This window comes from Coenobita brevimanus, chromosome 72 (genome assembly GCF_032717465.1).
Source record: "Coenobita brevimanus isolate Jiangsu-jjx chromosome 72, ASM3271746v2, whole genome shotgun sequence".
Classification (NCBI taxonomy): Eukaryota; Metazoa; Arthropoda; class Malacostraca; order Decapoda; family Coenobitidae; genus Coenobita; species Coenobita brevimanus.
This window is the reverse complement of record NC_137025.1, coordinates 15,667,574-15,682,653: the sequence shown is the minus strand read 5'-3', so window position 1 is coordinate 15,682,653 and position 15,080 is coordinate 15,667,574. Positions and strand designations below refer to the sequence as shown.

Sequence of the window (15,080 nt, the reverse complement as noted above, 5' to 3'; positions counted from 1 at the left end):
CCTACATGACCATTTAAGTCCCCTCCCAAAACCACTATCTCATCATCCCACATACCACCCACTACATGTATTAAATCATCCCAAAATCTATCTTTCTCTGCTTCATCCAATCCTCCCTGTGGTGCATATGCCGATATAATCGCAGCTATCCTTCTATCGAACAGAATTTTCACTACCAATATCCTATCGCTTACTCTCATAACATTCATAACATACTCCACCCATTTCTCCGCAACCATCACACCAACACTCCATATCCATATGTCCCCCCCTGCCAAAACAACTTATAGCAACAGTCCTTCCCAACAATCTTTCTGGCTGATCCACCCCTGTACCGGCTTCCTGCAAACACGCCACATCCACCCACCTCCTACTGAATGCCTCAACGACTTCCCCCACTCTTCCCCTCAAACTTCCCACATTCCTTGAACCCACCCTCATTCCCATGGGTGATTTACTGACCTCAGGCTCGCTTTGAAACTTTTTCTTGTGTTTTGTCATATTCAGTATTAATAAATGGGAATAGACATACCACAGGCCCCACTCACTGCACAGTCCCAGGTCCAGGCAATGGATCTGGGACCCCTAGCCCACCAGCTTACCAGTGGCTGTGGTAGTGGCCTCGAGGCACCCGCCAGGACAGCTGCAAGGACACCCTCCAAGTGCACCTTGGCACTGCAACTATCCCGCCATTATACACCCACTGATAGGGCAGCCTCCTGGGGCGCTACTCCCAGGTTCAGGTCCCTCTCTATTGGGCGGAAGTGGCAGCCTGGGAACCACAATGTCCTGTACCCTCTAGCACAGGCCTGAGCCTCATCTTTCCCTGGACCCACGATATATGCTGGTGGAATCCGCATCACACCTCCCCCCAGAAGTCCGCCACTAGGTAGCGGGGGCAAAGTTTTCTGGCCACATGCCCCTGCTGGCACCAACCCCTGTAACGTAGTGGGATACGTTGTGTGAAATGTAAGGTGCATGTGGTGTAGTGCATAGGATAGTTAGAGGAGATGTTTGGGAGAGTATGCTGGTCTACTCTCCATGTTACTGTCACACTGAAAAGGTCAGCAAAGGGGGATGGTTAGATAGCTAGTGAAACGGGAGCTCCAGCTCTCCCTATCACCAGCATTCCCATTCCCCTCGGGAGTACCACCCTGTTTGGCCCGTGCTACGGCCTCCTCCTGCCCTTTATACAAAGGAAAAGGAGAGGGAGAAGTATGTGGTAACCATAGGGGTATTTGCCTTCTTAGTGGGATTGGAAAAATATATGGTAGAATACTCATTGATAGGGTTAGGCATATAACAGAGGAGCTAGTTGGAGAAGAACAAGGGGGATTTCGGAAGGGAAAAAGGTGTGTAGATCAGATATTTGTTCTAAATTGTTTAGTGGAGAAGTATCTAGAGAAGGGAAAGAAAGTGTATGCTGCCTTCATGGACTTGGAGAAAGCTTATGACAGAATAGACAGACAAGGTATGTAGAAGGTACAGTAGAAGTCCAATTATTCGGCAGCTGATTATTCGGTAGATCCGACATTTCAGCAGTTTTGAGAAATACAGTGCTCGTCAGAAGTATGGGGCGCCCTGCGTCCCTCCTGAGAAACAAACCTTTCAACATTGAAAAAACATATAAATAATGCATTTTATTTACCTTTAGTGCTTCGTAGGGTAGCCTTTATGTTTCTTCACGGACCTGAGACATCTTGGAAATGAAAGGACGAGGCTCCTGAGGTGCTGGAGGGGTATTTTGTCCCAGGAGTCGCGAATGGCGGCTTCCAGCTTAGGCAGAGAGCTCACGTCCTTCCCTTGGAGACTCTTCTTTACGAGGTACCAGAGGTTTTCAATCGGGTTGAGGTCTGGGCTATTTCCTGGCCAGTCTGTCATGAATGATACCTCGCAGTCACGAAGTCAATTGGTGACCGATTTGGCCTTGTGAGCAGGTGCACTGTCCTGCTGAAACACTCGTGCACCTGTTAGCTCGAAGGAGTCTGGTAAATGATCACACAGAAGCTCCAGGTAAACATCCTGATTCACTCTGAGGTTCTTGGGAAGTACAACAAGCTTCCCCAAACCCTTCCCTGAGAAACAACCCCATACCATGAGTGAATCAGGATGTTTAACTGTGCTTTCTACATACTGTGGGTCAAGTGGGTCACTACCTTTGCATGCTCCTCTGTTACAGGTAACACTAAATGTTGCCTCATCAGACCACAACACTGACAACCGTTGCTCCTCACCCCAATTTAGATATTTAATAGCAAAGGCAAGCCTACGAATTCTCTGGCTGCTAGAGAGAAGAGGCTTTTTCACAGGCCTGTGACTTGTGTAACCAAGCTCATGCACCCTACGAGACACTGTTCTCACTGACACCTCACCAAACACTTCTGGGTTGCTCTCCTTAATTTTCCTTGCACTCACACAAGGATTAAACTCCACTGCACGTTTTAAAACATTAACAGACCTTGGGGAAGTTTTCCTAGGCCTACCAGACCTCGGTTTCTTTGTGGGAACTTCGCCACTGTTTTCCTCCCAAAACCGCGCACACCAACGACGCACTGTCGATCGTGCCACACCAACTAATTCACTAATTTCCTTTGTGTGGTGGCCTGCCTCCTTTAGAGCAATGATCTGGGATATGATTTCACTCGATAGTTCACGGGTAGGTGCCATAACAAAGTTTTGAAGGCCAAAACACTGCGGGACACTCGGTAAAAAATGGCGCAATTTGAGAGGGACACTCGGCGGAGTTCCTCTCTCTCAGGCAGCCCGTGGGCGACTGAGGCGGGAACCAACCAGCGCGTCAGAAGGCCTCAGGCTACCGTGACGTCATGCTCAGAGCTCAAACTTATGGCTCAATTCTTACCCCCAAAAATGGGTGATTCTTTTTGGGCCATAAGTATTGCGCGCCCGGCGGACAACGCTGAATACTTCTGACGAGCACTGTAGTCCCATTTACGAAAATCTTTGATTGTTCGGCAGATGTCCGGAATCATCTCGGCAGTCCAGGAAGTGTTATCTGTGACTTGTAGGCCTAATGTTTCATTACACTTCTGTATGTTCACTAATTTCTATATTTTTCAGATTCAGGTATAGTACGTATTGATTACAATATTCCACAGTATCATACAGTACAGTAACCACTCCTACCAAATTAGCGAGGGTTACGTTCCAAGCCCCCTCGCTAATTCTTGAAATTCATTCATTCTTGACGCCTTCCTGAAAATGATATTTACCGGTAACTGCGCAGCCCATGAACCACTGATATTGCAATGAATTACCCATAAATAAATGTTGCCTGTTAAATCACTTTCCCCGTTGTTTTTAGCTGCATGGCTGTGACAGCTCTAGTATTTTTATTCCTCAGCATAATGGCGGAAGGGGCTGTCCTGTTTAACTAAACCTAACCTAACCGAGTTTAACTGTACCTAATAATTTAACCAAACTAACCTAACCTAAAGTCAGAAAAATATTCAAAAATAAACTGGAGGAATATGAATTGCTAAGGTCTTTCTGATGAAAGTTAAATGTACATTTAGCGCTCATTCTTTTGTTCGTTTTTGTGTTTAATGTGAAAGAGAGCGTATTAATGCAAACAGTAATATATCCCATTAACCCCTTAATAACCTCTGCACTGAACAACCCTTTACAGTACCGATGTCAGTGATGTCAAGTTAGTGTGAGCTATAAAGAACTCTGAACAATTATGGGGAGGGAACGAAGGTCACTGGCATGTTTACACGACTCTACGCTACAATTCCAAGCAGTCAGGGGGTCAGTTAATCTCAGATGTTTTCGTCCATTTGGTAAATGCACCGTAACCTTATCAATTTTTCCGTGACTCATAGCGAATCATGGCATGGGTTTAGGAAGCTAAATAACACAATGCTAGGTGAGCCATACGATTATCTTCACATCTTTAAGAAAAATAAATTGATTTCAAAAGAATGGAAGACACTTACTCTACATACTCAGAGAGGGATTAAATTTCTTCCATTTTCTTAAAGATGTGAAGATAATCGTCTGGTGCACCCAGCAATGTGTTATTTAGCTTCCTAAACCTAAGCTATGATTCATGGGAGAAATTACAAAGTTACGGTGCATTTACCAAATGGGCGAAAACATCTGAGATTAACCGACCCCCTGACTGCTTGGAATCATAGCGTAGAGCCGTGTAAACATACCAGTGACCTTCGTTCCCTTCCCATAACTGTTCACATTTTTTCATAGCTCACTAACTCGACATCACTGACATCGGTACTGTAAAGCGTTGTTCAATGACGGAGGTTATTAAGGGGTTAATGGAATACATTACTGTTTGCATCAATACTCTCCTTTTCATACGGAAACAAAAAAATGAACAAAAGAATGAGTGCTAAAGGTACGTTTAACTTTCATCAGAAAGACCTTACCAATTCATATTCCTTCACTTTATTTTATGTAATTCTCCGACTATTTTATTTTGTGTTTGGAAAAAGTTTTGTATACAGTACTCACTCCAAACATATTTGTAATAATATAAGTAGTGATGAGTTCACCAATACAAGTGATGTACTGAGCTGGTTGGTAATATTCCGTATAATTTCGGCCATCCAGGAAGTGTTATCTGACTTGTAGGCCTACAGTGTCATTACACTTGAATATGTTCACTAATTTATATATATATTTCAGATTCAGGTATAGTACCGTATTGATTGCAGTATTGTACAGTATACAGTACTCTCACCAAACACAGTTGTAATACCATAAGTGGTGATGACAGTGTTCACCAATATATTTAAGGTACTGAGTGGGTAGGTTTTTTGATTATTTGGCAAATCCAATTTCTCAGCATCATCCTGGTCCCATAGAAGCCGAATAATAGGACTTTTACTGTACTGAGAATATATGGAGTGGACGGGAAATTGCTGAGTCCTGTGAAGTGTATCTACAAAGGAGCTAGGGCTACGGTGCGAGTGGATGGTGAGCTGAGTGAGTTCTTTGATCTCAATGTGAGACTGAAACAGGGTTGTGTGATGTCTCCATGGCTGTTTAATATATACATGGATGGGGTTGTAAAGGAGGTGCAAGGTAGGGCAGTGGATGTGGGGGTGGCTCTAATGAATGAGGGTGAGATTTGGAAGATTCCTGTGTTGTTGTTTGCTGATGATACAGTATTGTTGAGTGAAGATGAATGGGAGTTGCAAGGTTTGGTGAATGAATTTGGGACAGTGTGTAGGAAGAGGGATCTGAAAGTTAATGTGAACAAGAATAGTGTTATGGTGTTTGAGAGGAATGAAGTCACAGAATGCATGGTGAGGTTGGATGGTGAGGAAATGAAGAATGTGAGTGCATTCAAGTACCTGGGTAGTGTGATGAGTAGGGATGGAACTTTGGGGGATGAAGTGCGTGAAATGGTACAGCAGGGAAGGAAGGTTGTTCGTTCACTGAAAGCAGTGATGAGAAATAGGGAGGTGAGTATGGAAGTTAAGAAGTCACTGCATGACAGTATTGTGATCCCTACCCTGACATATGGAAGTGAGGTGTGGACCTTGCAAGAGGGGAACAAGTCAAGAGTGAGAGCAGTGGAAATGAGTTACTTGAGAGGAGAGGAGCATGTGGAGTGACATGGAGGGACAGGTTGATGAATGAAGAAGTGAAAGAACATTGTGGGGTAGATGTGGATGTGGTTGAGAAGATTAGGAGAAATACACTGAGGTGGTTTGGACATGTGGAGAGAATGGAGAATGAAAGACTTACTAAGAGGGTGTATGTAGGTGAGGTGGAGGGAGGGAGAGGGAGGGGAAGACCGAGGATGAGGTGGAGGGATGGAATTGAGAGGTATATGAGGGAGAAGGGTGTGAGTTGGGGGGAGGGTAGTCAAATGGTGGGTGACAGAGCGACTTGGAGGCGTTTTGTCTGCGGCCACCCTTTGCGGGATTAGGGCGTCGGGCTATAGACAGAGAGACAGATATATAATTAGTAAAGAATAAATGCTTCCTTTAAGAATTTGGTAATGAAAAGTTAAATCTGGTAATGAAAATTGAGGAGTTTGGTAACGTGGCCGAGTTCAGATCTGGCAACCCTGTCCCCAGTTACTGCCTAACCTTCGTTCTGGGAAGATGTCCATCGTAATCGATGCTGCACGTGCTCGTTTTTTATGAATAAACAGTGAATAAACCGTAATACCTAGCCACTAGACCACATGGGTATTTACAGTGTTGTTCAGTGTTAAGAAATTAGAATTTAGAGAGCAAAGGATTAAGTGTGGAGTGCATGTGGAGTGCAAAGTGGCGGTTGAAACTGGCAGGGTTCAGTTAAGAAGAATGTGCAGTGTTAAACAATTATAACTCACAGTGCAAAGAATTAAGTGTAGCACAACACTGCACTACTGTACGTGCTTCATGAGCATTTTCACAACTACCAGAGCTGTAGAGAGTTAGAGGATGCGGCCACAGACGTGCTGTAAGTACAGTAACCTGTACACTGCTAGGCCTAAGTATTTTCCATACTCACTTCTAATTCTTCATTCTCTGGTTCCTTTTCATTTATTTAATGCTTTATGTCCATTACTGCTGTGAATAGGGTCTTAAATAGGTTTAAATAAGTGCTATGCATGTCCAGTAGGGAGTTATTTAAGTGGCTTTCAAAGTTAGGCTGGGTTAGGGCCCTTAAGTACCAGTCCAGCAGTCAGAGGCCCACTTTCCAGATGAGACCATTTTCCGGACATGCCTTTGGCTCTATTACATCGCATAGTGGAGGGATTACTTATATATATATATATATATATATATATATATATATATATATATATATATATATATATATATATATTATAACCTACGGCTTTCCCCATTCTGACGTCTTTCATTGCTTCCACTACTTCCATCCTACTGATTTTTTCCTCCCTTCTTCTCCCACCCATTCCCCAACCACTTATACTCACATTACTTTCATTCACTATGTTTAACAATTCCTTTATGTATATGTATAGATATATAGATATAGATAGATAGATACCCAGGATTATATATATATATATATATATATATATATATATATATATATATATACAGTATATACAGTAATCCCTGTACTTTCCAGACGCCCACTTTCCAGACATCCCCATTTACCGGATATTGTGGGCCTGGACCTTAGGAATCCAAAAATGGCCAAAAAAAAGGAAAAAAAAATAATCTGAATTTTTTTCCCACCCGTAATTTGAAATTGCCGTGGAACGCTGAACAGCTGTTACACCACGGACCCTCACCCCTTCCTTCCTCCCCCCTCCCCTGTCAGGGTTGTCATTTGATATTTTTCATTACCAAATGTGGGCCAATTTGGTCATGAAATATTTGTTTGGTAATGAATCAGAGTAATGTATTACCAAAAGGATTTTTCACATGTATGAGGATACACAGGAAGGAGATGGTGGATTGTTTGCTCTCTCCCCACTAATGTACACAGTGTGAAAATAATCAAACATGCTGTTAATTATAAGAGTGATTACATGTATTTCCAACTGTATATATAATTAGTGAAGAATAAATGTTACCTTTACGAATTTCGTAATGAAGAGTTAAATTTGGTAATGAAAACTGAGGAGTTTGGTAATGTGGCCGTTACGATCTGGCAACTCTGTTTCCCCCTCACCAACACCGAAACAGTTATTGCCTAACTTCGATCGCGAGTGGTAGCTTATCGTAACGGAAGCCACACGTGCTCATTTTTTTTGTGAATAAACTGCAATACCTCGCCACTAGACCACACGGGAATTTACAGTGTTGTGCAGTGTTAAGAAATTAGAATTTAGAGTGCAAAGGATTAACTGTGGAGTGCAAACCTGGCGATTGAAACTGTCAGTTGAAACTGGGCTGATGCAATTAACAATGTGCAGTGTTAAACAGTTATAACTCACAGTGCAAAGAATTACTGTAAGTGCAGCACAACACTGGATTACTGTACGTGCTTCAAGAGCATTTTCACCACTGCCAAAACCTTACAAAAGGCGGCCACAAACGTGCCGTAAGTACCCTGGCTGAGGTACAGTCACTTCTAATTCCTCATTCATTGGTTCCTTTTCATGTATATCATGCTTTATGTCCATTATTGATGTGAATAGGGTCTTAAATAGGTTTAAATAGGTGCTATGCATGTCCGGTAGGGAGCTACTTAGGTGGCTTTCAAAGTTAGGCTGGGTTAGGGTCCATAAGTACCAGTCCAGGAGGCAGGGGCCCACTATCCGGACGGGATCACTTTCCGGACATACCTTTGGCTCTACTACATCGGATAGTGAAGGGATTACTTACATATACAAATATATATAGTGGTAGGTGGGGGTGCTCACCATCCACTCACTTGATGTAGTGCTGCCCTCAGGTATCTGCCCTTTCCTCTCCTCCATCCTTCTTTCCTTTCGTCACCTCCTGTCTTTCTTTCCTTCATTCTTTCCTCGTCCTTCTGCCTATGGGTGACTTTAAACTCCCTCTTCTGTCTTTCTTTCCTTCATTCTTTCCTCTTCCTTCTGCCTGTGGGTGACTCTACAATAAGTGACAAGCCAAATGGTTTCCTGTACACCAGGAAACCATTTACCACGCTGGGTGGTAACCATTTAACCAAATTTTGGCGCCTGGTGGTTTAGAGGGTAATGATGACACCCGAATTGGATTGAACCAGTGAAGGTTTATATCCATGAGGTGGTTGGGATTTATTGCTCATATATTGCCACTCAGGGATGAGTGAGGTTGGTCACTCTCACCATAACTGTCAGGACCAACTTGCCTAGCCCCAGATTCCTACGCTCCTTATGGGGTGACATAGGATTGGATGATGAACGGATGGATGGATGAAACAGGGCCTCCTCCATGGCCATAAGTTCTGTCTGAGCGGAAGCATGGATAGTGTTTGAGTTTGGGAGTCTGTTGCGTGTGTGTGTGTGTGTGTGGGGGGCACTCACCATCCACTCACTTGATGTAGTACTGCTCTTGGGTGCCCGTCCTTTCCTCTCTTCCTTCCTTCCTACCTCATCTGTCTTTCTTCCCTTCATTCTTTCCTCTTCCTTCTGTCTACAGGTGACTCTACACTGAGTGACAAGCCAAACAGTTTCCTGTACACCAGGAATCCATTTTCTAAGCTGGGTGGCTTCCATATAACCAAATTATGGCACCTAGTGGTTTAGTGGGCAATTATGGCATTCCAGCCAGACTGAGCCTGTGCAGGTTTATATCCAAGGGGTGGCTGGGATTTAATGCTCACGTAATGCCACTCAGGGATGAGTGAGGCTGGTCACTCTCATCTTAAATGTCAGGACCAACCTGACTAGCCTTGGGCTCCTATGCTCCTTGTGGGGCAACAATGGATTAGATGAATGAATGAATGAATGAGGAGTGCTATGTGTATGTTACAGTCATAAAAGATTTATTTATTTATTTATTTGATTTTTTTTAGGCCATTAACATTTAGCTGTAATACATTTATGCATGTTCCAGGTGGTGTGCATCCACTGTGTGTCTGTGCTGCAGGTGTAATGCTTGTGTGCAAGGACTGAGTTCCTATATCTATGGTTGCATGAATGGGGGTTGTTAGAGGGGGTGGAGGGAATTGTGTCTGGTGCGATGGAGTGTCTGTGGATGTGTTGTGCCTGTCAGACACCCATGTGCTGTAAAGTCATGTAGTACAATATGTGGCTGAGATAAAAGATAGACATGTGCTGTGGGAACCTACCTGTGGAAGGATGTGAGGTGGAGCCAACAACAGTGAAAAGGCAGGGATGATGTAAAGTGATAGACTGCAGGAGCTCTGGGTCATGGGAAAGTGTGGCAGAAAACAGAAGACGGTGGGGTGGGTGTGAGGCACTGGTCAGGTCACTGATGTCTTGGCTGCTCACTGCCTGTTCTATGCGAGCCACCCACTCCCCACCCTCTGCTGCCAGCATACGGTCGGCCTCATCTAGCACCAGGTACCTAAACAAAGACATCAGGTGATTTGTGAAATGTACAATACTCACACAGTACTACATAACGGTGATCTGTGTACATCAAGTAATTATGACAGGAATGAGACAAACAAGCGTATCATCTTCTACTGTGCTTTTCATCAAACAGGCACCTTGTTAATAAAGAGCAAATATGTTAATTTTCAAAACAGAAATTTCTCTGGTTACAGACACTGTACCAGATGAAGCTGTGATAAATAAAATGTATAAACTAGTTACATATGATAAGACATTATGGGCTTGACTCAATCCTGCAATACACTTTGATAAAAGCTGCATATCTGGGCTGACCTGAGAAATGAAAGGTCGAGGCCAGGTGTAAGATTCAGGTGGTCATTGAGTCTGCCTGGTGTGGCCACCAGGATGTCTACCCGACAGTGCTGGCCACGGTAGTCACTTCCCACTAGCCCCACTTGCTCCTTTCCAAATGACTTCTGACCAACAGCAAGCCCAATTTTCAGACCACTGCCTCGGCTGTATGTTTCAAACACTTTCTGCACCTGCAAGCAAAGCAGACTGGTCTTATAGGATGGGTAAAAAGGTACATGATAAAAACACGGATAACAGGGGATGCAGATTTTGAAGAAAGACAGATGAGAGACAAGGACACAGAATAAAAATTAAATGCAAAGATAATATGGAAAAGAAGAGAGTACATACAGGGTTCAGACACATCAAAATGATACCATCCCCATAGAGAGATTGGGAATGGCATTGCTGAAGTTTTATATGGACCAAAAGTTAAACCTTGTGCCAAAACAGCTAATTACTTCCCAGCATTTGTTTGCAAGTGTCGGAAAAATGTCTCAGATTTGTCATGATGTCATGAGAACTGTCACATATTAAGTCTCAGTCTGGACTCTGACTTCTATGTACATGTGACTGAACGTGGTCATGTGGAAAGAATGAAAGTGAACAGATGAGTGGTGGAAACGGTATACCTGAGTGAGTTGGAAGGTGGGAGAATGCATGATGGACCAAGAAGAGGATGGATAAAATTAGTAATTGAGTGTGTGAGAAAGGGAGATACAGAAGCTGATGATGACAGAAGCTGACAAGATCAAAGTGGCTGGATGAATTTTGTGCAGAGGAAAGTATGACCAGGGTTTGGCACTCCATTTTAACTTGACACTCACTGGACTGAGAGTTAGATAGGTGGATGTAAAGCTAGATTACATTTGGAATAAGTTGTACCTATCTGTAGGAGCAAGGGTTCCAGGGGTTTGAATGGTGAATGAGTAGGAGTGTGGCCCATTCAGTTGGGCAAACTTTGGTTAGCATCTCATTCTACCAAGTTTTTTTCTAGCTCTCTGGATCCTATCTCACCTCAACCTAGGGAGGGAAACTAGGTCTGGATGATGACGATAATGATGAATGATCCTGCCTACAAGCGAGCATCTAGCTTGTTACCTGCCATAGTTTGCCGCCACGTCTCACGTCTATGGCAGTACCTCCCAAGGTTGATTGAAGCCATCCACCTATTACCTATCAGTGGTTCCCTTACAGCAACCCCAAAGTGTCGTTCAATCATCATCTAATTCAGTGTTGCCCCGTGAAAAGCATTGAAGCCCAGGGCTCGGCAAATTAGTCCTAACATTTAAGATGAGAGTGACCAGCCTCAGTCATCCCTGAGTGGCATTACATGAGCAATAAACCTCAACCACATCTTGGATATAAACCTGCACAGGCTAAATCTGAACGGAGTGCCTTACTTACCCACTAAACCACCAGGCACCATAATGTGGTTATATGGTTACCACCCATCACAGCAAATGATTTCCTGGTGTATAGGAAGCCACTTGGCTTGTCACTCAGTGTACAATCACCTATAGACAGAAGGAAGAGGAAACAATGAAGGAAAAAAAGACAGAAGAGGAAGGAAGGAATGAAAAGAGGGAAGGACAGGCACCCACGAGCAGCACTACATTGAATGAGAGAATGGTGAAAACCCTCACCTACCCTAAAGAGTCAAAACCTAATATTGTCTTTGTAACTATTCAGCAACATCATTTTAAAAGTTGGAGTTTGCTCCACAAGCATGGAACCCTGCACTTGTCAAGGAATTATTGACAAGGATTGTACATACCTGTATGGCCAACTCTTGAACAGGAAGGAGAATAAGAGCACGGATCCTGGGGACTGTGCGACCACTCAATGCCTGGAGGATTGGCAACACATACGCCAGCGTTTTCCCACTTCCAGTTGGTGCTGATACACAGATGTCACGAGGACGGAACCTGGAGTGAAAAAAGCATCTTTGCATTACACTTTAACATCAGCCATAACAAAAGTGACCTATACTTTCAATGTACAGGGCAAAAAGCTTTGCTTCTTATGTCTACATATCCTTCTAATATAATCTACGAACATGTTATCTACAGCTGTTCCACTGACCATTCAGTGTACGAAGATTTGAACACTGTACAATACATTTAGATATTCTACTCTCCAGCTAACCTAATGCATCACACCTAGTCTCACTCCCCTACTCCTTACCTATGCCCAAAATCAGCACATCCTTCACTCCACTCTTTGCTGTATCCATAACTTCCATCCCTTCACTCTCCAAAGCACTAGCCTCACCTGAGAGCAAGGGGTCCAGCACTGGCAAGAAGTTCAGGGATAACAGCACGCTGGACAGGGAAGAACTGTGTGACACCGTTTTGCTCCAATGCCATCTGCAACCACTCAGCTAACCTTGGTATAGCCCCAAGCCCAACACTGCCCTCCTGCAAGTCTCGTCCTATTACAGTTGGGTGGGCCAGCCAGTGAGGTAATGTACGACCAAGCTGTTTTGTTGAGAGTGGTGGAAAAAGTTATGATTACAATATTCAACTTATTTGCAGTACACTAATCCCTCTATTATCTGTCACAATAGAGCCAATGGCACGACCAGATACGGGCAATGTCCGGGTATGGACCAATATCCTCTGTTGTACCCATAATCTACCTGAACCCATACCCAACCTACATGTACAGTACCCCTCCTAATTTTGGCAGTGTTCTGCAGTCTTTTGGCTTATTTTAGACATCAAACAATGCAATATGCAGTAAAAAAAAAAAAAATAAAAAAAAAAAAAAAAAAACAATAAGCACAGCACCCCTCCTAATTTTGGCAGTGTTCTGCAGTCTTTTGGCTTTTCTTAGACATCAAAATACACACTGAAATATGCAATATAATCCTTTAAAAAAAAAAAAAAAAAAAAAAAAAAAAAAAAAAAGTAAGCAAATCCCTACCAATATGCACAGTACCCCTCCTAATTTTGGCAGCATTCTGCAGCCTTTCAGGAGTATCTAGACATCAAAATCCACATAGGAATATCCAGTGTAATGCTAGACACTAAGAAAATACAGTAATCCCTCTACTATCCGACGTAATAGAGCCGAAGGCATGTCCAGAAAGTGGTCCCGTCCGGAAAGTGGGCCCCTGGCTCCTGGACTGGTACTTAACCCCTAGGGTACACAATTCCCCAACCTCGACTGCCCCCCAGGATGCAAAAACAGGCCAATTTTACGACTTCCTCAAAGGTTAAAAGTTTTATGCCCGATTTATAGAGCTTGAATTTACACACCTGAAAACGCAAACCCAACCCTCCTAGACCCAATAGTTACCGAGCTATGGCCCGTCAAAGTTTATAATAGTTACCTGTCGCCGCCCCGGCGAGAAAGAAAATACGCCGCTCGCACTTGTTTTCTTCGCAACAATACGTACAAAAATCAAAAAATCATTTTTTTTTTTTTTTTCGTGTGTATAGATGTTATAAACCATTGTAATGAGCTTAGAAAAAAAAATAGTGACAAAGCCCCCAAATAAATGATAATAAAAATTATCCCTCCCTCCTCTCCTCTCCTCATACCTCCAATCCCCTCCCTCCCCTTCCCTTCCCTTCCCCTTGCCTAACCTCCCCTCCCCCCTTTCCTCCCTGCCAAGCTGTCAAATCTAGCAAGGAAAATTGGTCATGAACCCCCCAATAAAAATATGATAAATAGTAAAAATTATCCTCTCCTTCTCTCCCCTCTTCAAACCTCCAATCACCTCCCTCCCCTTCCCTTCCTTCCCCTCCTCTCTCCTCTCCTTCCCTCCCCTCCCCTCACCTAACTTTCCCTCCCCCCTCCCCTCCCCTCCAAGCTGTCAAATCTAGTTTTCGTTTCGTTTTGAAGGCTCCAACATGCTTCCATGCGTCGGCATAAAATAAAATGTCTTTTTCAAGTGGCTTTCGACTAAAGACAGCTAAAATAATTGTGGTGTGCATATCTGTATGCAGACACCAATAAATTACAAGTAATGATTCAAAAACACGTGCCATAAAGCGTAAAAAATACGCAAAATATTTGAGGCCGGGGAGGTGCTGGGGGTGTGGGTGGGGGGGGTGGGGGGAGCTGGTAAGGCCAGGAGGGGGTGGATGGGGATGGAAGGATGGGAGGAGACCACCACAAGACACAATGGAAGGGCCAAAATGGAGTACAGGGACATGGAGGGAGGGTAGGGGGGAAATAACCTCCCCCCAGTTGACTTGGGGGGGAAGTTGGGGGGGATCTACATAGGAGGGGGGGGATGAATGAGGAGGGGGTGGGAGGGGTTGTTGTGGTGGTAAGAATGGTGGGAGGTAAGGTAGTAACAAGGTAGTGGAGTAGAGAGACGTGGCGAGAGGGAGGTGGGGGGTACACCCCCCACCGCCTGGTTACGGGCCTGGGTCCCCCCTCCGGTGTGTCCAACACCTAGTTCTGATTGGTTAGAAGCCATTTATGTCACAGCTGGGGTGGAGCCAGTTGCCGCCAGTTTTTTGTGGATGTTGTACGATCGGTGTTGCTCGTCCTCTTAAGAAATTGCGCAAAAAGCCTGATCGATGAGATTAGCACTTGAGGGGTTGACCCTAACACAGCCTAACTTTGAAAGCCACCTAAATAACTCCCTACTGGACATGCATAGCACCTATTTAAACCTATTTAAGACCCTATTCACACCAATAATGGACATAAAGCATGAAATAAATTAAAAGGTACCAAAGAATGAGGAATTAGAAGTGACTGTACCTCAGCCAGGGTACTTACAGCATGTCTGTAGTCGCCTTCTCTAAGGCTTTGGCAGTGGTGAAAATGCTCTTGAAGCATG

At 43.9% G+C, this 15,080-nt stretch overlaps 1 protein-coding gene across 1 annotated transcript in view; it reads right to left on the bottom strand.

Annotated features, from left to right (window-relative positions):
- LOC145407193 (uncharacterized) overlaps positions 1-15,080 on the bottom strand; it is a 182,155-nt gene that overhangs the window by 28,075 nt on the left and 139,000 nt on the right. Inside the window, exons 4-7 of the mRNA XM_080278230.1 lie at positions 12,551-12,756; positions 12,054-12,204; positions 10,259-10,467; positions 9,697-9,935 (exon numbers count right to left, since the gene is read on the bottom strand). Of these exons, the coding sequence (XP_080134356.1) occupies positions 9,697-9,935; positions 10,259-10,467; positions 12,054-12,204; positions 12,551-12,756 (805 nt within the window). The remainder of the gene's footprint in view (positions 1-9,696; positions 9,936-10,258; positions 10,468-12,053; positions 12,205-12,550; positions 12,757-15,080) is intronic.